General features: G+C 47.9%; 1 protein-coding gene across 3 annotated transcripts in view; it reads right to left on the bottom strand.

Moving 5' to 3' along the window:
• Positions 1-5,538: 5,538 nt before the first annotated feature.
• Positions 5,539-26,811, bottom strand: part of TGFA (transforming growth factor alpha) — a 107,374-nt gene continuing 86,101 nt past the window's right edge. For 2 of the 3 annotated variants that reach the window (XM_010361903.2, XM_010361901.2), the window contains exons 3-6: positions 23,768-23,888; positions 14,621-14,770; positions 11,490-11,599; positions 5,539-9,128 (exon numbers count right to left, since the gene is read on the bottom strand). In XM_010361903.2, coding sequence (XP_010360205.2) covers positions 9,121-9,128; positions 11,490-11,599; positions 14,621-14,770; positions 23,768-23,888 — 389 coding nt within the window. In that variant the 3' untranslated portion in view covers positions 5,539-9,120. The remainder of the gene's footprint in view (positions 9,129-11,489; positions 11,600-14,620; positions 14,771-23,767; positions 23,889-26,811) is intronic. The other variant, XM_010361904.2, reaches the window with a different exon arrangement.

Raw genomic sequence — 26,811 nt, forward strand, 5'->3', positions numbered from 1 at the left:
ACATACAGTGGTCCACCCAAAGCCTCATATCTCTGACGATTTTTTTCCACAGAATGTTACCATGTTACCTACCATGCCTCAGGCATTGCGCTAAATGCCCGGGCTACAAAGATGCACAGAGATTCCTTACCTTGAAGATTCAAGACCTGGGGCACCGAATGGCCAGAGGCACAAGACAGCTCACGGAGAAGGAACGAAAAGTCCAGCACCGTGAGGTGAGTATTCAAACGCAAGTATGCAAGGAGCCTTGGGGTGGGGGCATTATCTTTTCATGCTCCGGAAAGGCTCCAGAAGAAAGTGAGGTGTGTGTGAGCTTGTTCTTGAAGGAACAGAAGTTTGCTCAGGCAAAGATGTAGAAAAAGTCTTTCCCAGCAAAGGGAACTACGAAGGTAGAGAGGCGTGAGGGGCCTGGCAGAGCCAGAGACAAGCAGACAGCTTGAGAGTGGCGGCTGCTAACAAATGGTGGCCTGCTGACAGATTGTGCTGGGGCCACAGAGTGGTTTCTAAACTGGAACCACACTTAGGAATGGAGATATTTTTATGAAAAGGTCCAGATGTTCTGTTTCTCTCGAAAAAAAAAATTAGCGACACTGACCTCCTGCTGGAGATCCACTTTAGACTGGAACTGAGAAGTGACTTCCCCCTTCAGCAGGGGTCAGTGCCTGCCAGTACATCACCATGTCCACTGTAACCCTGGATTCAGACTCACTCGTGGTCATTCATGCTTTCATCAAGCAGCTGCACTAATTCAGATGACCCACTTCACTCCAGGAGGTGTTTGACTTTTCAATCTCTGGGTAAGCATCATTGGATACTAAAGAGAGAGGAGGGGGAAGATTGGCAGAGTTCTACTGGCAACTGTGGGAAGGCATTACCACCCCAGTACTGAAGGGGCAAGTGGAGGACGTGGTGTCCCGAAGCCTGGTGGGAGCAGGGCTGGGGAGTACGGGCCCAGGAAGCCTAGCCTTGGGGACACAGTTGCTGCTAGGGATGCAGCATTGGAGCAGGGAGGGAGCGAGGATGACAAACCCCCATGTCTCTCCTCCTACTCCCACTCGGATCTCCTGCCAGTGCCTCCCACTGGCTGAACTGGAAGTGAGAGGACAAGAGAGCCCTAGGGAGGCAGCCCACAGGGGTCAGCTTCTGCGCACAGGGTAGAAATGGGGGGAATGGAACTGGGAGTGGCAAATGACCGGCACACGTAGGCACCTAAGGAGTGGAAAGTGCCAGAGAAAGCCCTCTCCTGATGAGAGTCACTGGGGATGTGGTCCCTGTGTGGGGACCATCCTTAGGATGGCTCTGATGTTAGGAGATGGGAGGTAAGAGGATTGAGCAGGGCCTGAGATCCCCCTCCATCACTGGGAAGCCCTGGGAGGACAGAGGCTCAAGTCTGGGCTCGCAAAGATTATTCCAGAAGGGTGCAGTCAGAGGTGGAGTCTTGGAGCTAAGTAGGGGTAACCCATGGACTCATAGGTAGGAGACCATGGTCAGATGCCCCAGGTCTTCTGGCTCATGCTCTAGTTCACCAGGAGACCCTCTGGGCCCTGGTTGGCTCCCACCTCTGTGTGATTACTTCGGAGTTAGGAAGCACATTTGCCTGGAGGGCAGCCAGAGCCAGCAGGCAGCTCTGACAATGAAACAGAAGCTTCTACTGAAATAAAATTAAACTGTCTCCTGGCCTTGCCCCTTGTGGTCAGACCAAACCTCCTTATGTCTGAAGACAGTTGTCCTCACTCCTCTGGGTCATTAACCACTTGTAAAGGTGATGTCCTGAGATCATCACCCCCTGGGTTTGGTCCCATTTGATACTGGATCTATGAAAATATTTCTCATGAGCACCTCCCACCTCCCAGCTTCTTTTACCTTGAAGGTCAGTGGGGGACATGGGGAGGGGGACCTCCCTTGAGCTGGACAATATATTGATAGCATTTAGGATCACACCAGATGTTTTTTTATTCCAAGAATCAGGCTGTGCTTATGAGATTTATTTCACAACCCTGGGCTAAATCAGTGGAAATTAAACAGACAGGCACAGGAGGCTCAGAAGGAAACAGTAACATCCCAGGGTAACACAGTCAGCAAGAAGCAGTCTGTAGTGAATCCCTGGGCCTTTGCCTCCAAGCCTCCTCCCACCACAGGGGCTCTGGACCTCTGCACTCTGGTTAGGGGGCTCCTTTCACAAGGGCTGGTGGGAGAGTCATGCTGCAGTGGAGGGGTGTGGCTGTTTGCTCTGATCTGGTAGGACATGGTTTAAGTGATGCTGGCTCCTCACAGCCCAGTTCTCCTGGGATGTCACATGTCCAGAATCCCTTCCTGCAATGCACAGGACGAGCAGCTGAACACCCAGCCCCAGGTTGGTAGAGACGTCCTCTTGCCCAGCACTCAACTTCACCTACCTCCCACAGGGCTTCCCCTGCAGGTCTTGGGATGGAGGTCCTTATGGATTCTGGGTCCCAGGCATCTGTGCAGATGCACAAGCCTGAGGCTTCCATTGGAGCAGATGGTCCTGGACAGTGGTCTCCCCTTCCTACTTTCTCTCTTTCCCTTTCAGCATAAATGCCCAACTTTCTTTTATTCCCAAGTGTAAAATTTGGCTCCTAAAAAGCCACTGCCTTGGGAGGCCAAGGCGAGTGGATCACTTGAGGTCAGGAGTTAGAGACCAGCCAGGCCAACATGATGAAACCCCATCTCTACTAAAAATACAAAAGTTAGCCAGGCGTGGTGGCTGGTGCCTGTAATCCCAGCTACTGGGGAGGCTGAGGCAGGAGATTTGCTTGAACCTGGGAGGCAGAGGTTGCAGTGAGCTGAGATCATGCCACTGTGCTCCAGCCTGGGTGACAGAGTGAGACCCTGACTTGAAAAAAAAAAAAAAAACCACTGCCCACTTGTGCCTGACCTATGACCTCAAGCACCAGCCACAAGGCACTCCTTACAGGAGTACCCACAGGAGATTTCTCACTTATCTGCCTTAGGTGATCCCACTTGAGAGGAGGCCCAAGCCTCTGTCTCCCCAGAGGTGAACATCTGCTGGATATTAAGGAATCTCCTTGAGGATGGGCAAGGGTTGGGTGCACTGGGTGAGCACCAGGTACTCCTAGCTCCAGGCATCACTTCTCCCATGCCACCTGCCCCCTGGGGCCTGGTGTATTCGAAAGGGGAGTAGGGTATGGATTAGAATCACCGGGAGAGATTTTTAAAGTGATGCCTAAGGTCCATCCCCATATATTCAGATTCCTTATTGATCTTGGGTGACAGACACCACCCTATGAAACAGGCATCGCTAGACACAGCTTCTGTGACTGCAAGCAATTCACTCTTGACTTCTGGAGGTGAAAGGCTGTGGCAGAAACCTCAGACCCTGCTGAAAGTAGCAAGTCCTGCAGAAGGCAGTTGTGGAAGAGGAGTTTCAGGAGTCAGGGGAAAAAAGTGCTGGTAGTGAAGCTCTGAGCTAGAGAGGAAGCAAGGCAAGGGTTTTATACTCAAATGTCCCCAGACAGAGCCAGGCATCAGTCAAGGCAACCAGGAAAAATAGGGGTCTGAAGTTTGGGCCAACAGGTTCCAAAAAGCCTGGACCCAAAGCATCCAGAACATGGCTTTCAAATTGTCAACTGCAAGTCACCTGGATGAGGAAAGGTCTGCTTGATTCAAAGTTGATGGGTGCTTTTTCCTGGGATGGGTCCTTCTCACCCCAGACAGTCCAGTGCACCTGACCAGGACAAGGGACAGTCACTGGACCTTGGTTCTGGCAGGCAGGCAGCCTTGGCAGGTAGATGGCTTAGAAATTGGGAAAGAGGAGAAAAAATGGGACTAGTGAAAAATCCTACTGGTTAGGAAGAAGGCCTGGAGATGTCTCTGAAGACTAAATGGGGTCATGAAGAGGAAGACTAGGTTTGGGTAGGAAGTCTCCCCACTCTCTTTCAAGAGGTAGGGAAAGAGTTTATTGAGGGCCAGATGCCAGGCCAGGGAGCTTGGGAGGAAGAATTGCTTGTGTTTCCATCTTTCTGCAAGTTTGGCTGATCCTAAGCCCTCTGGGGTCTGGACAGCAAGCTCCACATGCTTGTCCCTCTCTACAAAGAGCAGAACCTTCTTTGGGGCCCAGGATTTTATACAATGCAGCAACGATTTCACTCTCCACTTTTCCGTGAGCGATTCCTATGTTGCACATGCGAATCCCACCCATGGGTTAGAAGTACAGAGGCCTGGCCGGGCGTGGTGGCTCATGCCTGTAATCCCAGCACTTTGGGAGGCTGAGGCAGACAGATCACAAGGTCAAGAGATTGAGACCATCCTGGGCAACATGGTGAAACCCCGTCTCTACTAAAAATACAAAAATTAGCTGGGTGTGGTGGCACGCACTTGTAGTTCCAGCTACTCCGGAGGCTGAGGCAGGAGAATTGCCTGAACCCGGGAGGTGGAAGTTGTAGCAAGCCGAGATCGCACCACTGCACTCCCACCTGGGTGATGGAGCAAGATACCATCTCAAAAAAAAAAAAAAAAAAGTGCAGAGGCCTTACTATGGGCTTGTAAGATCCGGTTGACTGTTTTAGAACAATTCCTTATAATTAGAGACTGGGTGGTGGGGAACAGGGGTGGGTGAGCCCGGGGGTGGTTGGGGGTATGGTGGGAGATGGACAGATCTATTTTTTTCCTTCAACTAGGCTGAGCAGAGAAGATTCAGATAAATGCAGCCCTTCATTCAAGGCTACACTTTCTGATGGCTATTACATTTGAACTCCAAGAGGTAAACTGTGTTTCACTTCTTCTGCAAAGCCTCTTCAAAGCTTTTCCATAAAACTGTAGCTCAACACTAAGTTGTCCTTTCACTGAGCGCCGTAGCATAGTAGTTCTTAAATTTGAGCATCAGCCAAGCGCAGTGGCCCACGCCTATAATCCCAGAACTCTGAGGCCAAGGTGGAGGATCGCTTGAGCCCAGGAGTTTGAAACCAGCCTGGAAAACACAGGGAGACCCCGTCTCTCTACAAAATTGAAAAATATTTAAAAATTTTGAGTATGTATTAGAATCACCCAGAGGGCAGAGAGAGTGTGGAGCACCCTCACAGTATAGTAGGTCTGGGCTGGAGACCAAAGAATTGCATTCCTAACAAGTTCACAGGTTATACCAATGCTGCAGGTCTGGAACCATGCTTTGAGAACCACCGCTGTTAACATATATTCTCTACCTTATAATTTCATGGCATATTTGTATTGTCTAGAAATAGTCCAGAATTATTCTCAGCATATCTGTCTGTCTTCTCGACCAGATTTCAATTCCTGCAGTGGCAGAGATTGTATATATTTTCCACCACATCAATTAGCATTATTGGACACATAGTCTACTAAGTACTTATATACTGGGAAGAGCTTCAGAGAACTTGAATTCTTCAAGAAGACAGGGATCAACTACGGTTGATTATAGGATTTCTACATTTTGTAACAGATCATCTAATTTTTCCGCACCAATCACATTTGCAGAGAAAAGTCTTCATTTTCTTGAGCAGTATCCTAATCTCATTAAAGAAACACTCCAGTCTTGACTTTGGAAAAAAAGATTCATTCCTTCATCCTTCCAAATAAGGTACAGTACAACTGAATAACAATGCACATTACTGAAAAACACAATTGCATCTTATATTGCTCACTACTCTTGAAGTATAATTCAGATATTAAGGAAAAGAACTGCTAATCACATGAACACATTACAGAAATCAAAATTAACTTACCACACAAAATAAATTAAAACATTAAATATTAACCTTTTCAGTGCAACATATACAGACGTCAGAGTAAGGAGTTCTAAAAAGAAAGCATCAGGTTTATTATAATAAAGATAATGAAAAGTTGACCATTTTAGTAAATTATTAAGACTAGGAAGAGGAGTTGCTTTTTCAGTACTCTCTCTCTGCGTGTGAACCATTAGACCTTTCAGAAAGCCTGGTAAATCAATGGCTAGGGAGAACAGGTCTTATGTTAGAACACTTAAAAATATACACATGCTTGTCTTACTTCTGCAACGTCCTCTTGATTTTGGGCATTTGAGTCATTCCTCCCTCTGTGACTGGGCAGGTAGGAAGAGATCAAAGCCCAGAACCAACTAGAGGGCAGAGGTCTCCTGAGCAGTGTTAGAGCCTCATTAGTCCATCCCGGCCAAATTGACTGAAAAAGCAACTGATGACCCATGTGCCCTGGAAAACCTGGCTTGAAGATAACAGACAGTTTTCTGTACTTGCAAAACGCAATTCCTTGAGAAGCTCCAGAAGCACAAATTCTCCTCCCTCACCAGTGTGGGCGGGTGAGTGTCAATCCCACCTTTTTCTCCTTTCTCAGGAAAAAGGACTCTACGGCCATTCTGCCCATCTCTCCCGCAGGGACACAATGGCCAGCGCATCCCTGGCTGGGTTCCATGTGTGTCCAGCTGGGGCCCTGTCTTCCAGATCAGGGTTGGCTGCTGTCTGTCTTTCCATGTAGAAGAAAACATTTCCTGCCAGGATGCTTAAACAAAGTCACAGCATGTAGAGCAGTGGGAAAATCCAGGCTCCATAAGAGTATTGGAGGCCTTTTAAAAAATGTTTGTTATTTTTTAAATGGGGGCTTTTCATTGTCTCCTGAGCCATTGGAAACAGCGATGCTCCCCACTGCCAGGTGTGTGGCAGCTTACCAGGTCAGGATGTTAAGTGATTCTCTAATTGTAGTGAACAATTCATTTTCTAAAGGGCAAGAAACACAGGGAGCTTGCAGAGATGGATTAGAAGATGCATTTTTAACCTGAAATGGAGTCTTTTTACAGCTAACCAAAGACTACCATTGCCATTAAATGGCAGAGGGATCCAATGCTTATCAGTCATGTGATTTCTAGAAGAAAAATCTGCAGATAAGCCAGGCTGTCCTATCCTGAGGCACGGACAGTGGTCTAACCAGGCTTGCCTGGATGCAGCCTCTTTTTCAGACCTGCTGGTTTCCAAAGAACTGACTTAGAAGGCACTTCTAGGGAGGTGTATATTTGAGGCCTCTCACTGCGTGTGTGTTATGGGCATAAGGATGAGGGCACTGGCAGGTGTGACTTGCTGGACCTAGGAACCAGAGCATTTACAGACACTAAATCTCAAGTCTTCGCAGAGAACCTCTGCTTCTGCCATCTGTCCAGCCTCATCTTCCCATGCCTCTGCAAAGTCTCTTGGATGCTAACTACTGATCAGTAGAGGTCTAAAAACCAGTGTCCATTGATTGGTCTCTAAGCAGGATGCTACAGTCAAGCCTCAACCCACATATCTGGCCCAAGGGATGTAAACTTGAACTTATTTTAATAATTTAAAAACCTGGAGCTGTGTCAACTATGTTGCTGGGAGTTCAGCTCTGAACAGATCTGAGGTCTGCATTTAGTGCTTCAAGTGTGGCACTGTTAAATAAGAGTGCCCAAAGTGAAGACACAGGTCAGAATTGTCTGAATTATATATACAAAAAAAGAGAAAATTTGTAGAAATCGTTCTTCCAGACCAAGGAAGAAGAATGAGGGGGAAGACAAAATTCTCTGAAAAGTTCAAGCCAATTTGACATATTTTAAATGTACCTTTCATGATGTGATAAGCTAGGTGCACTTAAGAGTTAATAGGGGGAAATCTTTCACTTTTCAAATACTAGTAGCATTTCCTCACATAAGGAGTTTATATATTATTTATTCGTTACTCTGTCTCCAAATTTTAATGAAAATTCCTAGGGATGAGCTATCCACTATGTATTTGAAGGGGCCCACTGCTTCTCACAGGCAGGCCCCATGGGTCAGATGGACCCAGGTGCTCAGGGGAACAATTGCTCCTTCTCTTGCAGGGAAAGGAAGACCCACATAGTGGAGGTGACTTGTGAGAGTTTTTATTAATAAAACCGGCATCCTGAATGGAAATGAAGAAAAAAAAATTACTGGAATAGTTTTCCCAGTGCTCGAAAATAAATAGCAAAGTTAAACTTCTCCTTTTAAAAATAAAGCAACGAAACAACCAAGCAACAAAATGGAAAATAAATGACTGGTCCCCCTTTCATGGATTTGGCCTGAAATGCCCATGGCTCGTGGCTAATGCTCTATTTCTAAACATACTCAAGAAGGGCTCACGAGGAAGTGAGCCTGTTTAATCACTGAGCAGTACAGTATGTATTGGGTTTATCCTGTGTAGACACACACACTCTTCCTCTCTCCTCAACAGAGGGGACAGATTCCTGCTGATGGATTTGCTAAGTTTTCTCCCAGAATGTATTGAGGCATTCACTGGCTATGTGGCTTCAATGGCACCACTTCTGAACTCCTACCTTTGTTCCTACCAGTAACCCAGCCTCTGGTTCCATCTCCACACCCCAGAAGACTTTTCCCAAGCCTTAGCTGTCTTGAAGAGGCCAGACATTTCTAATCAGTATAGCTTTTCAGTCAGCAACACACACATCATTAATGTAGAAGTCTGAAGGGGTTTTATGCTTTTTACATTGACTTAAGAGATTAAAAATGAAACCATTATCCATCTAATAAATAAGACATTATCTCCAAGGATGGCGATAGCTTAGGACAGTCTTCAATGTCATGTGTCCACGGAAGATGTTGGGCTGGTCGAGGGTCTCGTGGTTAAAGGATACAGCTTCTCTTAAAGCTGGGGTCTTCATGTGACATTAAACAGTTTCCCCTCCTTCACTTTCTTCCCCAGCAGGCGGATGACAGAAAACAATAACTATAGAAATCTCCTGTGTTGGGCAGAATTCTGTTGTGGGGAGGTGGCCCATTAAAAAGAAATATATAGCCCGGAATCCATGGCTGGCAGAAGACAACTGCACACATCTGGACTCAGACACCAACTGATGCACACGCCTCACCTAGGTGAACAGGAGTCCGTCTCTTTGCAGTTCTTTTTTAACCAGTCTTGAAATCGTGGTCCACCGATTTCTTTTCTAGGTCACACTGAATAACCCCAAGCAGACAGAGTTCTTGACAGAGTTTTGAAGGCCCACAAAAGGCTGCACAGGTGATTGTAGGCCAAGTAGGAAGGTCTGCGGCACGTGCAGGCATCTCTGGCAGTGCTGTCCTGAAGAAGCCTTTCTTTATCGATCTGCCACAGTCCATCTGGCCAAACTCCTCCTCTGGACTCTTCAGACCACTGGCAGGAAGGAAAAACAGGTTAGGTACTGTGGGCCACACCCTGGCCATGTTGGGAAAATAAGCTTAGGAAAGAGACTTGGAGATGGCACAGCCAATGTCACCAAGTTCTCTCAGGGAGTTAGGCCCGAGTCCAAATTCTGCTGCTTCAGTCTTGGGGACCGCAACCTCTGACATTGTGCTTTCAGTGCCAAAGGAAGCCAGAGAGACTGATTGAAAGTGAGTGAGTGAGTGAGTGAGTGGTAGCAGAAGGAAGGCATATGCGGGGGAGCAGGGGGATGCCCCCTGTTGTGAGGGTGTCATTTTAATCTGGCCTGCAGCCAGCTTCTGTAAGGGGTGACTTGGTGGGCAGCCCTGGTCCAGGGCTCTGGTAGCAGAAAGGCTTCCCCTGAGGCCATACAAGAATGGACCCATTTATTTTTCAATGGCTGGGCCCTGAGGGTATCCTCTGTATCTGTTGTGGTGAGGCAGCATGGACCATCCTCAGTTCCTGAGTTCAACTTAGTCTGGACATCTTTCTAGGTCCTTGCCATGGTTCCTCTGGAGGTGCTCACAGGTGAGCACCCCTGGTTCACCCATCCTTTAGGCCCAGCAGGCCTGGCAGGTGCTACATGAGGTGGTGATATGCACCATCTGAGGGAGAGGGACTTCAGCCCAGGTGGCCATCTCTAAAGGCCAGACCCATCCCCAGGCTTAGAGCTAACTTCTTAAATGTGGGTAGAGAAGAAGTGACATTAACGAGAAACTTACTCCACCCCAAACGACTCTGTTAGGTTCAGACGAATGCTACAGAATCTATTACAAATTTTCCTAAAAGATTAAAAACATGTCTCTATTGGTGCTAAAAGAAAAAATAAAAAGATTCACCTTCATTAGCTCAATGGATTAGCCCAAGGTGATTGAAAGGAGATGTTGAGAGGGGTCTTTAGAGGCCCTGGTGCTCATCCTCACTCCCCTACTGACTCCTAGTGGGACCCAAGCAGGCTGTCAGCAGACTCAGTTTACCCACATCACTCATGAACCATCCTCCTCCTAAGGCCACTGTAAGGCTGAATGGATTTGCATCCTCAAGAGCTATGGATCCTAATCTCAAGTGCTGCTCCTGCACAGTCTGTGTGTGCTCACTTACTGCACACAGTGACTATAGTGATTGAAATAAAGGACAAACACGTGTGTTCTTGGGCCTTCAGCTCCCTCCAGATGACCACGAGCTCTAATGAATGCATGTGTGTCCAGCCTCCCAGCAGCCTTCCTCCCTACCCTCTCCATGGACCCCGGAACTTCTAAACACCAACTGTTTACTAGGGAAGGACACTTCTGGGTGGATTCGCTTTAATGACTGTCTCCTGACCCACTATGTCCTCAAGAAAAACTTTACGATGGGCTCTCTTGGTCAAAATTGCATCCCCGAAAAGCTGGCTGGTGTGAGACTTTTCCTTCCCTGTTTGGATGAAGGACTCTTCACCTCCATGAGCCCAGAGCCACTGATGCTCCGAGGAGGCTCCTGAGGTGCACGCTGGGCCCCACATCCTGATGTCCAATCTTCTTTATGGATGTTGGCGAAAATGTCCAGGAAAAAAGGTAAACTTAATGAAGATCATAGGATCTAAGGGTTTTAAAGTCCTTAGAGACCTTCCATAGGCCAAATGCCTCCTTTTACAGATGAAAAAGGGGAAGTGACTTTCTCAAGGGAAAGAGAATGAACATCTCTTGAGTGCCTACAATTTGGGTGATATACTATACTAGGTATTTTATATCAGTACTCATGCAATTTGCACAACATCTTTTTAAGAATAAGAAAACCAAGGCTAAGCCGGGCACAATGGCTCACGCCTGTAATCCCAGCCCTTTGGGAGGCCGAGGCGGGCAGATCACCTGAGGTCAGGAGTTCGAGACCAGCCTGGCCAATATGGTGAAACCCTGTCTCTACTAAAAATACAAAAATTATCTAGGCGTGGTGGTGGGCAGCCTGTAATCCCAGCTACTCGAGAGGCTGAGGCAGGAGAATCACTTGAAACCGGGAGGTGGAGGTTGCAGTGAGTCCAGATCGCACCATTGCACTCCAGCCTGGGTGACAGAGTAAGACTCCATCTCAAAAAACAGAAACAAAACAAAACAACTCGAGACTCTGAGAGGTTGAGTAACTTGTCAAAGGTTCCACAGCCACCCGCCAGGATATAAGGGGTCCCTACTAAGTAAAAGGCACCTATGAATAAGCTAAACCTGACTTGGTAGAATGAGACAGTCTCTTCCTTTTCTCCCCTCTTCCTGCTTCATACTCCAGGAACCTCTGCCCTGACTTGGAGAAAGTGGTCATTTTCTCCACCCAATAGTGTCTCCCACCAGAGAAGAGGCTCGTTACCTGTTTCTGAGTGGCAGCAAGCGGTTCTTCCCTTCAGGAGGGCGCTGGGCTTCTCGTGCCGGCAGATGAGGGCCTGGCACCACTCACAGTGTTTTCGGACCTGGCAGCAGCTGCAAAGACACAGGGGTCCCAGTCTGGGCAGGAGCCTGGCAGGAGGGCCAGGGTGGCACAGCATCTGCCCAAAGGCCCTCTTGTGCAGCTTCAGCTCTAAACCAGCTCTAAACCAGCTCCCCATGGGGGCTTCTAGAGTGACAGGCACCATAGGGGGATGAGGGCTTGATAGGGCAGTGGTTTTTTGGGGCAGATGCTGGCCAACAACAGAAGCATCTGTTGGTTGCCCTCAAGTATTTGCTCCATTTCTGCAAGCCGACCTGGCTCCAGCTTCCCCAGCTGTCAGAGGGAACTGGTCCTCCACCTGGCTTTCTTGATAAAGAACCAGGTGGGTAACTTCACAAGTGTAATGGCCTCAGAATTGGGACAAAGGACTGGGATAAAGTGGCCACCTCCAGCTGGCATGGCTGTGAGGGTTTGGGAAGAGGTTATTCATCTGGTATTGCCAGTAGCAGAACAGGGAACTTGGATGGCTGAATTGACCCATGGAAAAAAAATGGAAGAATGAGTTATAGATCTCAATGGCTTTGAATCCTGCTTTCAGGACTAAAATTCTCTAGTTTTGGAACATCTACCCTCTCTGTAAACCTTTGTGACCTGCAGTCCTGAGGCATCAGGGTTATAAAGGTTCCTGCCTCCCTTTGTGGGCAGGAATGGAGAGCTTTCAGAGTTTGCAAGAAAAAAAAAGCCCCAAAAGAAGAAGAGAAAAGAAAGCACTGAGTGAGAGAGGAGTTACCCACAGACGCTGCCAGCCGTTTCCCTTGGGATATCGTGGAGAACTTCATTTCTACTCATTCTAACCTTAATGCATATATAATTTATGTATCTCTGGGCTAGGGCTGGAGTTAGGAGAAATTTCCTAAGATGAGCCAGATGGCAGAGATGAAGAAATAAGCCTGTTGCTGGGCTTCTCTCTTGGTATCCAGTGGGCATTTCACAATTCCCATCCCAGTCCCTGTCTTGGCACTGTCCTGCAGTGAGAAGCTGGACAGGTTACTGAAGCCCCTGAATCTTTGGACAGCAGGGCTAAGGAGGAGGCTCTGAGACCTTCCTGCCCAACCTGCTTATGTCACACGTGAAAACTGAGAGCCCAGAGCAGTGTGCCTGGGCATGAGGCCCTCCTGAGTTGCAGAGTCTGGACTGGAAACAGCACATCCCATGCCAGGGGGCTCTAAAGGCCTTGGTTCCAGAGCCATCAATGACTACTTTCTCACAGTCAGCCAGCCAGGTGGGCTTGTCCTTGTCACTTCCCAGACAGGAGCATCCCAGGGCAATGGGATCAAGGCCTCTAGATCCCTCCAGCATGGGACAAGCTGGTCCCAACTTGGACCCTGCAACTCAGGAGGGCCCTAAGCCCAGGAAGCCAGCAGCCTGGCAGGAGTGAGAGCTTAGTCTCTGGCTCATGAATTCTGAACTTGGTCTCTGGCAGGGAGACCAAGGCTGGGAAGGGACACAGGAGTTGGGACTGGCTGCCTCCCTGGAAATGAAAGATGCTGTCTAGGCATCTAGATCATTCCTGTTTCCAGACAATCTGCCAAAATTAGCTCTTAGGTCCCTCTGGGGAGGCCCACATGGGCCCCCAGTCTTATTCCTAAGTCCCTGTGACCCCTCTGGTCACAGAAACAGGACAATGGAAGGATGGGGCAGCACACACAGCTACTGGCCATGACAAGTAAGACTGGCAGCCCACTAGCTTGCTCCTGCTTCTTGAGGAGTGTCCTTCTGAATGGCCCAGCCTGGGCTGTGGCCCAGTCTGAACCAGAGCTGCTTGTCTTCTCGCAGCAAACATGTTTTTCCAAGGCCTCTGGAAGCAGAATGGATACTGCTTGGAGGGGAGGGAAAGGGCAACCCAGCTCAGACCCCATCCCTCACCACTCAGTGCTGCCTTGGTTCAGGAGAAGGATGTGAGCAAGCTGTGGCTACTGTCAACAAGCTGGGACTCTAAGGGGTACCCCATTGTTACCAGAACCAGGGGCATGTGTTTCAGATGTCTCAATAGCCACAAACCAAAGGGACGGTTTGTTTATCTGTCCAAACCTTAGGCAACTTTGGAGGGTGTAAGTTTGGCTTCCTGCATCGACATGTAGCTACTGACCACAACCTTGCCAGAGGGGCCCACCCACTGACTGTCTCCACCATGAGTTAACCTACACTGAATTGAGTGGCAGCCTTTAACTGTTCTGAGACTTCCTTGTGCATATCCAATCAGGTATATTAGGTTGGTGCAAAAGTAATTGTGGTTTTGGTCTTAAAAAGTAATGGTGAAAACCACAATTACTTTTGCACAAACCTAACAAATCCCCTAAGATTCAGACTTCAGATATTTCCAGGGAATAAATCTGGCATAGTTCCAAATGCTAGGAATATTGCACTGTATTCCCAGGGTCTCTGACGCTGCAGAGCAGTCCAGTCAGGAGATATGGGCAAGCAAATGGGGCCAAGACACACCTGAAAAGGTCTCTCCTGGTCTAGGCCCCAAGGAGGCTTCCTGGAAGATACAACACAGTAACTGAGTTTTGGAGGATGAGGAGGGGCAGAGAAGTGGACAGAGAGGAAGAGCTGTACAGAGTGATGGTCATCAGCCTGTAACAGCAACAATGGCCCTTGACATGGTTTAGTATTTGTAAAGTGACTTCTGCAGAGAGAAAGTACTTTTGCTGCTGCTGGAAGGAGGCTAGGAGCTGTCTCCAGTCCTCTCTGGAGCACCTGCCGACTTCATCACTATTCTGAAGACTCCAACACAACCGTGGAAAGAATGAGCATGCCTTTGGTTCTGCACTGGCCTCCACGGTGCATGAACCCCCCAGCTGGGGATCCACCCAGGATGTACGAGGCCTTCATGCAGCTTAGCTGCCATGCCATGCCAACAGTCATCAAAGTAGCATTTAGCTTTGCTGACACCACTCAGACGTCACAGCAATAAGCTGTGCTGAGGTGGCCCTGTTATCTGGATGTACTGCAGATGTCCCTGGTAGGGGAGGTGGGCAGGGGACCTGGCCTTAGGGGCAGCAAGTACTCACTGTATCAGCACACATGTGATGATAAGGACAGCCAGGGCCACGATGGAGACCACCACCAAGGCGGTGATGGCCTGCTTCTTCTGACTGGCGGCCACCACAGCCAGGAGGTCCGCATGCTCACAGCGTGCACCAACGTACCCAGAATGGCAGCTGGGGAAGAAAGGAACGTCAGTGCACTCTCCTGACAAAAGGTCTTGTTACCCTAGCTCTCCACGGAGGACTTGCCTGGAGGGACCCAGAGCCTGCAGGTAAAGCGCAAAGGGGCCCTGCCAGCTTTTGCAATTGGAGGGAAAGGTGTCAGCAAAATGCCTCCTATGTCCCTGCTGCAGGCACCACCACTTATGTGGAGAAGGAAGGGGAATCTAATCATCCTTGTCATCTGAGGATGCAAGCTATGCCTGAAGCAATCCATGACTATTGTGACTATGCCACATCCTGGAGGAATAAAGGCAGTAAATGTGTTCATGACACAGGCTTCATTCTGGCAGTTCATAAAAAATCCAGGTTATTTTTAAACCAAATGTGTATTTTCAGAATTTCTGGTGATGAGAAAGAAAACATCTGAAACCAGTGGAGACATAGGCTGTGGTTTGCCTTTTTATCTTCTTCATCAAGTTTAATTAGTTCTTCAAGTATCTACCAGATTACCTAGCACCACTACCTGGTCATTGTAGGACTGTAGATGTCACTACTCTCCTGTGAACCCTGGTGTCCTCCTGTCCATCAATACCTGGCCTACCTCCATACCAGGCTTAGTAAAGGCATAAGCAAGGTCATGTTTGAATGTGTGTGTAGCCTGTACAGTGTGGTGCCAACACCAGGTGATGTAATTCCTGGCATTGCTACCATTCAGAGGTTCTTTGGCATTAATCTTTTAATCATAGCCCCCTGCTATGCATGAGTGGGTCTCAAAAGTTCTTCAGGATGTGCCCTGGCCATAAGGATGGGACAGTCATTTTCTTCCACAGGCATCCCCTCACCCTGAGCCACTAATCCCCCAAACATGTGATTCTTCTCAATAAAAGACACTTAACTTAGACACTGGTCCCTTTGTATGGAGTAACATTCTTATTGTCAATAGAAATGTAAGATCACCACCTCCTTTGCCGGGGGGACTTCTTTTTTGTTTTTGAGATGGAGTCTCGCTCTTGTCACCCAGCCTGGAGTACAGTGGCGGGATCTCAGCTCATTGCAACCTCCATCTCCTGAGTTCAAGCGATTCTCCTGCCTTGGCCTCCTGAGTAGCTGGGATTACAGGCACATGCCACCACGCCTGCCTAATTTTTGTATTTTTAGTAGTGACAGGGTTTCACCATGTTGGCCAGGCTGGTCTCCAGCTTTTGACCTCAGGTGATCTGCCCGCCTCGGCCTCCCAAAGTGCTGGGATTACAGGCATGAGCTACCGCGCCTGGCCTGCCGGTAGGGACTTCTCAGCAGAGCGGCCCCATATCATATGCTAGATTTAAAGTTTTGTTTTGTTTTGTTTCTCCCCTAGACATGGCAATGAGAGCTAAACTTTTTAAAAGAGTTTATCTTTTGATTAATTAGCCTCTAACCTTCACTTTTAGATTAAAAGGGCTTTGAAGACCAGGCACACTGAGAGGGGATCACAGAACTCTGAATAAGAACAGTGACTTTCAATGGCTCAGGGGGCTATGGGACAGGGACAGGGTTTTTTTGTTTGTTTGCTTGCTTTGATTTTAATAACAAAATTACATAAAGGCAAAGGTCAAGAAACAGCTCTCCCTGCAGGCACTGGCCCTTTCCTATGAGGCGGAGGCGAAGAGTGGATTAGACTCCAGGGTGAGAGGTGATATGCAACAGTCTTAGGCAGTGCATAAATCTAAGCTGTCCATATCTCAAGAAAATCCTGCAAAGGGTCCCTCCCTCTAGCTCCTCAGGTTTTCACCCTGCATCCAGATGGCTCTCCGACCTTCCAGATGAGGTCCCTGAGTTGTGCGCTTCCTCTGTGATAGCTAGTCCTCTCTCCCACAGGGCCCTAATCCACCCCTCTACTTTATCTCCCACCCACCTAGGTTCCAGCCAATCCAAGTTTGTTGCCAATCCACACACTGCACCTAGCACAGTTCCCAGCATGTGGGGACTCAGGACACACCGGCAGAATGAATGAACAACTACCCTCCATTGTGCATCTCAACTCTGGCTACCTTCTCCACCTGGAATATCATTCCTCACTCTCCTCCTCAGGCTCCATTCCAAGGACCACATTCTCCAGAAGAATGTAATTTACAGACTCATTCACATTCCTTTTTGTCACCCATCCATCCATTCTTCCATAGCTCACTTTGATCTCCCTAACCTCTCCTCCTTGAACCCCCCAGGACTATGCCCACCTTTCTGACTGCTCTTCTCCAACCATCTTCACTTCTGGCCCCAGCCTTTTTGCTCTTGCAGGGCAGGGCCAAGCTTAGCTCTACAGAAACCTCTGGTGAACCACTGAAGGGAATGGGGCCGGGGAGCCTGGGCTTTGGAGTGGATTATCAGATTTGTAACCAGGAGTTGTAGACAAGCCAGTGAGACTTCTCTGCAAAAGGTTAGGGTTAGGGTTAGTGCTTCTTTCTCCTGGCAAAGGTACCATAATGAGGATTTGCAGAGTCTTTTGTGAAAGTCTCAGGGTATAGGAAGGTGAACAACCCATGACAATTTCACACAACTTGAAATGTTTCTACTCTAACCAGCAGGCCCTGGGAAAGAGGGATTCTAGCACCTCGACTATTATTCAGCTCTAAAAACGCTATGATTTAACACATCAATACTGGAGACCCCAGTAAATTTCATTTAAATAAAATAGTGGCAACCAACTGCTAAATACAACATGTAATATTTACTGCAAGCAGTAGGCTAAACTCCTATGTGAATCATCTCTTTTAATTCCGACAATCACAACTGACCTGTGAGGTTGCAGCTATTACTTACCTTGTTTGACAGATGAAGAAACAAAAGCTTCTAGAGGTTTGGGAACTAACAGTCTCACCCAATAAGACTACCTTTCTGGGTTAATGCAAATTGGATTGGAAGATACCCCGGGCTAGTGATTTAGTGACAAACACAAACCTGATCAGACACAAGAGATGGGCTACTGATTGTCCTGTAGCGAGGTCTCCTCGCTGTCAGTGCAGCAAGGTGCAAAGGTGCCCCCAGACAGTGCCATCTTAACGCACCAAGGGAGACAACCCCCTGGGCTGGGACACACCTTGCTGACTTTCCATGCTTTTTCTACCAGAGGAACATTTGCCATTCATGCACGCTGGCCCCTGCAAATCAGCTCTGCTTTAAAACCACCCTAGCAGGAGCCCCAGCTCCTTAGGAAAGTCTTCATGCCAACAAGAATGCCTATCACGCTAGTGTAATAGCTGCAAACGCTCAACTCCCAGTCCCACAGAGTGAGGGAGCCCAACATGCTTCTGAGCGAACACTTCCCCAAGGTGGGAGGCACGGGAGGCACCTGGGTAACTGCCTCATCGTTGGGACTCCAGGTCATGACCTAGAAGAGCTCCAAGAACAGTGTGTCTTAGCCTCAAGCAGCCCAGTGGGTCTCACCTACAGCTGGGACCTCCCAGTTCAAAATCTCTCTGCAAGTGGGGCCAGGACATTTTAAAGAAAGGGCCAAAAGGTAATTCTGACACAGCCAGAGTTGAGAGCCACTATGAAGTTTTTAATAGTGAAACCAATGTTTCTCAACCTTGGCTGCCCATTGAAATTGCCTGCAGAGCTTTCAAAAATCCTGATGTCCGGGCCACACCTTTGGATCAATTAAATCAGAATCTCTAGGAGTCAGTCCTGAGCATCAAGATTTTTAAAGCTCCCAGCTGATTCTAGTGGGCAGGGGAGGGCGATCCTTTCTCTTCCTAGTTGTAATATTGGGAATACTTCTCAGCTGCTCTTTATGACGGAAAAGGAAAAAGGTTTAGTGACATACTTTAAAAAAAAAAAACTTCCCAAGCTTCTACTAATATTAGACTTAATTATGCTGATTATTTTAGGCACAAGTCACAGAAGGAGTGGGAAGAGTCACCTCACCTGGCTGCAAATGAATCATCACACTTGACCCAGCTGCTGTTCTCTCCTTGGCCTCAGGTAGGCGCTGGTTCCCACCTGGCTGCACATTCCACAGGGCTATGAGGCAGTGGGTGTACTAGGACCAAGGGTACGTGTATTGGACTCACGCATTCTCAGCCTTTCAAGAACCAGATTCACCAAGTCCTACAACCTCTGTGCTCTGGGGGCTGGGTAGGAGAGGGCTGGAGTATGGTCAGCCCTACTTACACACTCCTTCCAGCAGGACCTCACAACATCCCTTGGCTGCGGTGATGGTGCCAACAGCGGCCACAATAGCAAACACTTGAGCTCATATGGTGTGCTGGGAACTGGGCTTGAATGTTCTCCGGTGCTATCTAATAGAACTTTCCATGATCATGACAGAGTCTATAGCTGGGCAGATGAATACAGTAGCCACTAGCTACCCTGAGGTATTACATCCTTAAAATGTGGCTAGTGAGACTGAGAAACTAAATTTTAATCAATTAATTTAAGTAGTCCCACTACTTATGAGACCAGTGGCTCTTGTCATAGGCAGCGATTGCTCTATATACATTATCATCACTGGGTCCCCATTACAATCCTATGAAGTATTAGTATCCTCATTTTGTGCACAAAGAAACAGAGGTTTAAAGGGGCCAAGTCATTTGTATGGGAGACTCAGCTGGACTTTACCTCTGTCTGCCTGACCTCCAATCCATGCCTTTAACTGCAGTGTCCTCCTGCCTGGTGTGTGACCCCCACTCTGGGAGGACCTGCACTTTCTCCAGACCTGTGGATGGGAGTGATGTCATCCTTCTTAACCCTACCCCCACCACCTGCTGATAGATCTATGTAAGGGGGCTCGAGTGCCAACAAGAAAACTGCCCCAATCCTAATCTCTGGGGAGGCGCCACCTTGGTTACACAGTCAGCCGGCTATGAACTGATGGCGGTCAGGTCTCTTTGGGTGTTTAACTCTGTTCAGATTCCACTGGAATGTTCTGTGGCCAGGGCCAGGTGGAATGTTTCCCTTGGCTGACAGGAATTTGCTTTCATACTTTGCTGTGGGAAACTTGTCAGGGAGTTGGGTCACCAAGGAGCATTTGGGACAGGTGAGAAACTTCAAACTGGTTGCCAGGGGTAAACTTGTCACCTGAGTGGCTTCCTTCAACGGCTTTCCTTTGTTTGAAGGCTTCTGCAGGCAGCAGACCAATGGTGTGAGGAATCTGCCTCGGGGAAAAAGTGATGAGAGTCCTAACCTTGCATTTCTATAGCTTTACTGTCTTTGCAAATTCTCTTCCCATTAGTTTTCTGCTGTGGTCGGGAGCTAGGGGATTTATTAAAGGGAGCTGTAAAATACCATCGAGGTTCACCTGAAGCATAAATATCTAAGGCTAGTTTTCACCACCTTTGGCAGTCTGTGACTAGTTATTTGTTTAAACTTTTTTTCTTTCCCTCATTTTATAGCATGAGATGCCATTTTAGGTTCTCTGGAAACCTAAAGACTGTTGTTCTTATGGAAGACGGAGTTTATTAGAAAGTGCTCCCTCTGGAGACTAGAATCCTGGCTCCCTGTGGGTTTGCTTGATGAGGCCATGACAGATGGGGCCTGACCTCAGGGTTTGCAGGTTTATTGACCAGGATGTGTGTGTCAGCTTCCCAAGGCTGGGCAAGTCACAGGAGCAGGGACAGAATGTTCTGCTTTCTCTACATGCACTCAAGTGTTTCTGGTCTAGAGGGAATTCATTAATTAGAACATTCTTTTGGGTACTATAAATACAAAAAGGGATAAGGTGTGGTTCTGTCTTCCCAGAGCTCACAAGCCATCAGGGGGGTAAGGAGTGCTGCAGAGGGGCCTGCAGAGGACCCTGTCCCAGGGCTGAATACATGCAAGCCCCAAGGGGTCCCGTGGATGGCAAAGTGAGCCAAGTGGGCTGGTGTAAGCAGAGCAGCAGGGCAACAGGGGATCAGGGACCAATGTTCCATGTTGCTGTCAGGAATTTTGGGGAGAGGTGGAGAATGAAGGGCTGGAGAGGGCGAGCCCTATCTGGGGCGGCACACCTGAGTGAGTCCCAGCTGAGGGGCTGCGTCTGGAAGTTCAGGCCCGGTGTTGCCATTCTGCTTATTCAAGAGGACCCGGACGTCTGCATGGAAATGTGAAATCTGACTTCTAAAATGCTGACAACTGATTAAAGTCACCTAAGAACAGTGTGGCTCATTATCTGTTGCCATATAAAGCATTTCTGTAGACTGAATACCGTCCCTGGGCCATCAAGATTCAGAGGGGAAAATGAGGCAAAGAGGTGTGATTGCTTGCATGGCTGTGGCTTCCCCAAGATGGTCAGCTTTTCCAAATGCGAGTATGTCTCAGCTGTCTCTGTAGCCCTGCACTTGGCCCATAGGAAAAACTTGTTAAGAGTCTGTGGTCAGGGGACTGAGCTTGGGGATGACCCTGACCTTTCTTAGGAGGAGGGTTAATTTGCAGGGGGAAGATGCCTGGAAACAAAAGAGCTGAGTGGTATGAGGTGAATTTTGCCAAGCGGAGGCATCGCACCCTCTGGGCAGCAGCTGGGAGTATGGGTTCTGGCGCTGGAATGATGGGACTGAACCCCACCTCTGCCAGTTACTAGCTCTGGGACTCTGGGTAAGTGGCTCAACTTCTCTGAACCCCAGCTTTCTCACTTACACAACAAGGGTAATAATCCCTACTTGAGAGGGGAGTTGTGAGGGATCCATGGTTACGGTAGGCAGAGTGCTGGGTACCATGCCTGCCATGAACTAAGCTTTTATTGAGCACTTACTATTATTACTAATAGTAATGTGTATGATGTGAATGTGGAGAGATGGCCAATCACCCTGATTAGCAAAGTGTTAGGGTGTGTGAATGTGATGGACAGTTATATTTCCCTTGGGCCAAGAGCAGGGCTTGGGACTGAGGGGACTGGGAGAGCAGTCACCCACCCCAGCATTCAGGAGGCTTCCAACAGCTGAAGAGGGGACTTCTCTTCAGCTTGACTTGCCTGGCTGCCAGCTCTTGGAAAGTTTACACCAGCCCTGATCTGGTGGGGAGGGCACCTGAGGAGAAAAACTGAGCTTCTGACTCACTTTGGGTCAGAACTTGGTAAAGACCTGCCTTTTTCTCCAAAGAGGACTCTCTAAACTCATAGCCCAGTGCACAAGAGGCCTGTATGCTTGATTCTGGGCCGAGCCCTGGACGTGGCTGGTGGGAGAGTACCTTCTGCCTGTTGTACGGGGAAGCTTTCTGATATCTGGGTCACCAGGGCAAACTTCCTTCTGGGCCAGTGTTTTTCCACAATGACCAGGGCACCAATGAAAACAGCCCCATCAGTCCCCCAGGGGCCCCTAGTATGTTAATTATTAATAAGAATGATAATCATGAATAATGACAGTGTCTATCATCATCATCGTGCTTTGTATTAACAGGGTGCGGAGGCCTGTCATCTGGAGGAGTTTCTTAGCCCTGCGGTGTTCCAAGGAGGAGGGTGGCCAGTGTGCCTCTCCTTCTTCCTCTCCAGGTGAGGCTCAGAGGCACCCTGAGGGGCCTGCCCAGGCTCACACAGCTGCACCTCAGGCAGAGGAAAGCCCTGCCCACACCGCCTACTGCAGCAGGCTCTCCTGGTCCCCAGGCTCCTGGGCTGATGCATCTGATGGCCTTAAGCATCATAGCTAAGAACTCGGCTTCAGGAGCCAGAGAGACTGGTTCGAGTCCAGGCCCTGCTATGTGAGCTGGGTATAGCCTCTCTTTCTTCTTCATGGGGTCAGTATGATTAAATGAGTTAGCACATGGATTGTACTTCAAACAGTACTTGACATGAAGCCAAAACCTTAATAGGTGCCAGTTTTTATTAACGATGAGTATGAAATTGCTGATCCTCAACCATATTTGACCTACAAAAATGACAATTTCATACGGATCCGTGACTCTTAACTTGGGGGCAGTTTTGCCCTGCAGAGGACATTTGACAATGTCTGGAGATATTTTTGATTGGCACAGCCAGGGATAGTGGTGCTACTGGCATCTAGTAGATAGAGGCCAGGGATACTGCCGACACCCTTCAGTATACAGGTCAGTTTCCACAACAGAACTACCCAGCTCCAAATGTCATAGTGCCAAGGTTCAATATAGGTCCCCCTAATAGTATTCTATTATAGACAGACTGATTGTTTTTAAATACGTCTTTCTGAAACTCACATGGCTTCCATTGCCTAAAGAATAAAGACAGCTTTCAAAAGGCTCTGGCCTCCAATTTGTCTCTAAGCTGGTCTCCTCTCTGTCTCCCTGGTGTAGCCATGCTGATCTGCAGTAGCATGTCCCCCAAGCACGTGAGGCCTGGAACAACCTCTCTACTCTATCCAGCTGGCCTAATCCTAACACCTGCTCTGGGAAGCTTTCTTTGAGTGACTTTCTTCCCCAACCTGGCTGACTGTGGCAATCACCATGGCTCTGAACTAATGTGATTCCCAGCTCCTACTCCTTGAGATTCTGATTCCGTAGGTCAGAGCAGGGTTCAGTAATACTTCAAGAAGCCCCCCAAGGAGGATGATGCTCAGCCAGGTGTGGAGACCACCATGCATGTCCTGGATCTTTATTTCTAAATTGCTCCTGGTTCTATTACCATTTACGTACACTAGCCCTTCGCCTACGCTTCTGGCTTGTTTTATGACCTGGACTGTGAAGATGCTGGAGGGCAGAGACCACATCTTAGAGACTTTGGCCACTCAAAGGTATCCATCCCAGTGTCTTGTGCTTCAGAAATTCTAAGTTATGAATTAAATTTGAATCCAAGAATTTTCAGACTTTACGGAATCCATGAGTGACCTGAGATTCTTGTTAAAAATGCAGAGCCTCAGGCTTGAACTTCCAGGGGTTCTACCTCAGTGGCTGTGGGCTGGGGGCCCTGGAACCTGGATTTTTACCCAGCTGGTTTTGAAAAAGATGTCCCTCAGTCCACTGTTCCAATCCTCTGACACATCTGGTTCCAAGGGTCTCTGGGCCTCTGGCAAGTCTTGTGGAGGTAAATGCTCTTCTAATTGGATGTCAGACTGACCCCAGCCCCAGAACTCCAGGAGAACAGGGGATACTTACACACATGCTGGCTTGTCCTCCTGCACCAAAAACCTGCAGGTTCCATGGAAGCAGAACTGAGTGTGGGAATCTGGGCAGTCATTAAAATGGGACACCACTGCTGCGGCCACGGGCGGGTCTGCTGGGGAGAGGAAAGACGCAGGGCTCAGATCCAGGAATAGCTGACATGCACACCCCACACCTCCCACCCTACCAGTCAAGAAGGTGGAGCCCCCGATGACTGGGACTTTGGGTTGTCACCTGGGGCACCCCCTCCTTGGCTCTCACTTACTTCCTAAAGCCTAGGACAGGCCTAGAGCTCCTGTATAGCACGCTTTCCAGCTTTTCGTTTTTGTAGACAGCAAAACAATTTTCCCCCCAAACTAAGGTAGTTCAAAGATAACAGAGCAATTTTACTATTTCAACCCAAGAGCTACCTAATTTCACTTTTGCAAAGTGACAGTGATTTTTTTTTAGATAGCTTTCATAAGAATCTGTTTTGAAAGCAAGAGAAGAGAAAGGTACAAAAGAATATTCTGTAACCATTAAATTGATGCAGAAGCGGAAGAGTTAATGATACAAAAGTGCTTATGATATACAGTAAGTGAAGTAAATGGGTTTCCAGTAAGGTCTGTATAGTATGATGATCCTCCTTTAAAAAAAAAAAACACAAATAGAAATTAGACATGAAGGAGTCTGGGAAGGACATGCACGAAGATGGTAGCAGGGCTTCTCTTGGTAAGACTAGGAGTGATAAGGCTATAAAGATTACTTAAAGCCCCATTACTAGGTATATACCCAAAGGAATATAAATCATTCTATTATAAATATACACGCATGCGTATGTTCATGGCAGGCCTATTCACAATAGTAAAGACATGGAACCAACCCAAATGCCCATCAATGATAGACTGAATAAAGAAAATGTGATACATATACACCATGGAATACCATGCAGCCATAAAAAGGAATGAGATCATGTCCTTTGCAGGGACATGGATGAAACTGGAAGCCATTATCCTCAGCAAACTAACGCAGGAAGAGAAAACCAAACATTGCATGTTCTCACTTATAAGTGGGAGCTGAACAAAGAGAACACATGGACACAGGGAGGGGAACAATAACACTCACTGGGGCCTTTTGGGGGAGGGTGAGTGGGGAGAACATTGGGGAAAGAGCTAATGCATGCTGGGCTTAATACTTAGGTGATGGATTGTTATGTGCAGCAAACCACCATGGCACACATTTACCTATGTGACGAACCTGCACATCCTGCACATGTACCCTGGAACTTAAAAAAATTAAATAATTTAAAAAAAGATTACTTAAAGCAAGAAACCCATGTGAGAGCAGCACAGTCAGTGTTGGGAAATTCTTTTCTCTTTCCCATAATGGGGAGAGAGAAAAAAGAGCAGAGTAGGGGCTGAGACGGTCCTACTCAGAGCCCGAGTACCATGACTCTCCCAAGCTTGGGGTGGTCGCCAAACCTCTCAGGATTTTCCATCCTTGGCTTTCAGATAGGAATAAAAATAGCCAGCCAATTCAAGAGCACCATCATGCACAACAGACCTGCTGACCAGGCAGCACTTTGGGCTTTATTCCACTCCCATTTTGTCCAAAGTAAATTTGAGGCATGGTATGTCGCTATTTCAGGACAGCTCCATCGATACAGTCTCCGTCGCTCCTTTCAACAGATCCTCTTATGCTTGTATTTTGGGTATTTCAGGAGTGGGTCTTTCCCACTTAGTTTTTTTTAAGGAAAAAAAACCATGTTCCTGGAGCTCTTGCTCTCTGAGAAATGATAGAACATTTCATATCTTGGGAGATTTTAGACCATCTCTAAATATTAAACTCCTGTTGCTATCTTTCTATTCATGAGCTGCTTCTAGAAGTGTCATCATTTTAGAAATCCCATAATTCCAGGGGGGAAAAGCAGAGACTAAAAATACAATAGAATCCTTGACATTGAAGGAGACACATTGTGTAGTGGTTAAAAGCATGGGCTTTGGAGTCAGAGACACGGGTTTGAATCCTGCCTCTGCCACCTGAAGCAGCTGGCCTCTCCTAGCCTGCCTCTGTAGTTACAAGACAGCGGGTCCCCCTGCCTCCTTGGTGCCTCTGCGGTTGAATGAGGTAATGCTTGTTAAGTTCTGTACTCAAGAGATTGTCTGGTATGACACTCAGCTGTTAGCTCTCCTGTTATCACCACTGACAATCCCAAGATATGAATGAATATCCACATGTGGTAAAACCACTACAGTATGTAATCCCCCCATACATTCAGTGAGGTGTAACTAAAAGTCCAAGTGTCTCCTTTAGCCCTTAATGACAGTTATTGTCTTTCACACATGAGGACAAGCAGAGAAGCCCAAAGCCAGGTGGCGATATCAACTGGGGGCTGCCGGACCCTCCTCTGAGCAGGAGTCTGCAGGACTGCTGGGTCCAGTTGCCTGGGCTGGTTACAGTCACCTGCATGTGCTTGGCCTGAGTGGTTGAGGAACAGGCCCAGTCACTGGCTAACAGTAGACGCTGGATGTTGAATTAAGACAGGAAGGGTCTGCTGTAGTTTGCATGACTGGCTTCTCTGTACTCACCGAATGTGTCAAGGAGCAAACACAGAGAGATGAAGGGGCTAGACCCTAGAGGCCAATGCAGGCTGGCAAGGCAGCAAAGCTTCATCTGTACTTACAGCCACTTCCCATCACTCACATTACCACCTGAGCTCCGCCTCCTGTCAGTTTAGCAGAGGCATTAGATCCTCATAGGAGCGGGAAAACTATTGTGAACAGTGCATGTTAGATAGATAGATCTAGGCTGTGTGCTTCTTATGAGAATCGAATACCTGATGATCTGTCACTGTCTCCCATCACCCCCAAATGGGACTGTCTAGTTGCAGAGAAACAAGCCCAGGGCTCCTCCTGATTCTACATTATGGTGAGTTGTATAATTATTTCATTAAATATCATAATGTAATAATAATAGAAATAAAGTACACAATAAATGTAACATGCTAGAATCATCCTGAAACCAGCACCCCTCCCAAGTCTGTGGAAAAATCGTGTTCC

The sequence above is a fragment of the Rhinopithecus roxellana genome, chromosome 17 (genome assembly GCF_007565055.1).
Source record: "Rhinopithecus roxellana isolate Shanxi Qingling chromosome 17, ASM756505v1, whole genome shotgun sequence".
Classification (NCBI taxonomy): domain Eukaryota; kingdom Metazoa; phylum Chordata; class Mammalia; order Primates; family Cercopithecidae; genus Rhinopithecus; species Rhinopithecus roxellana.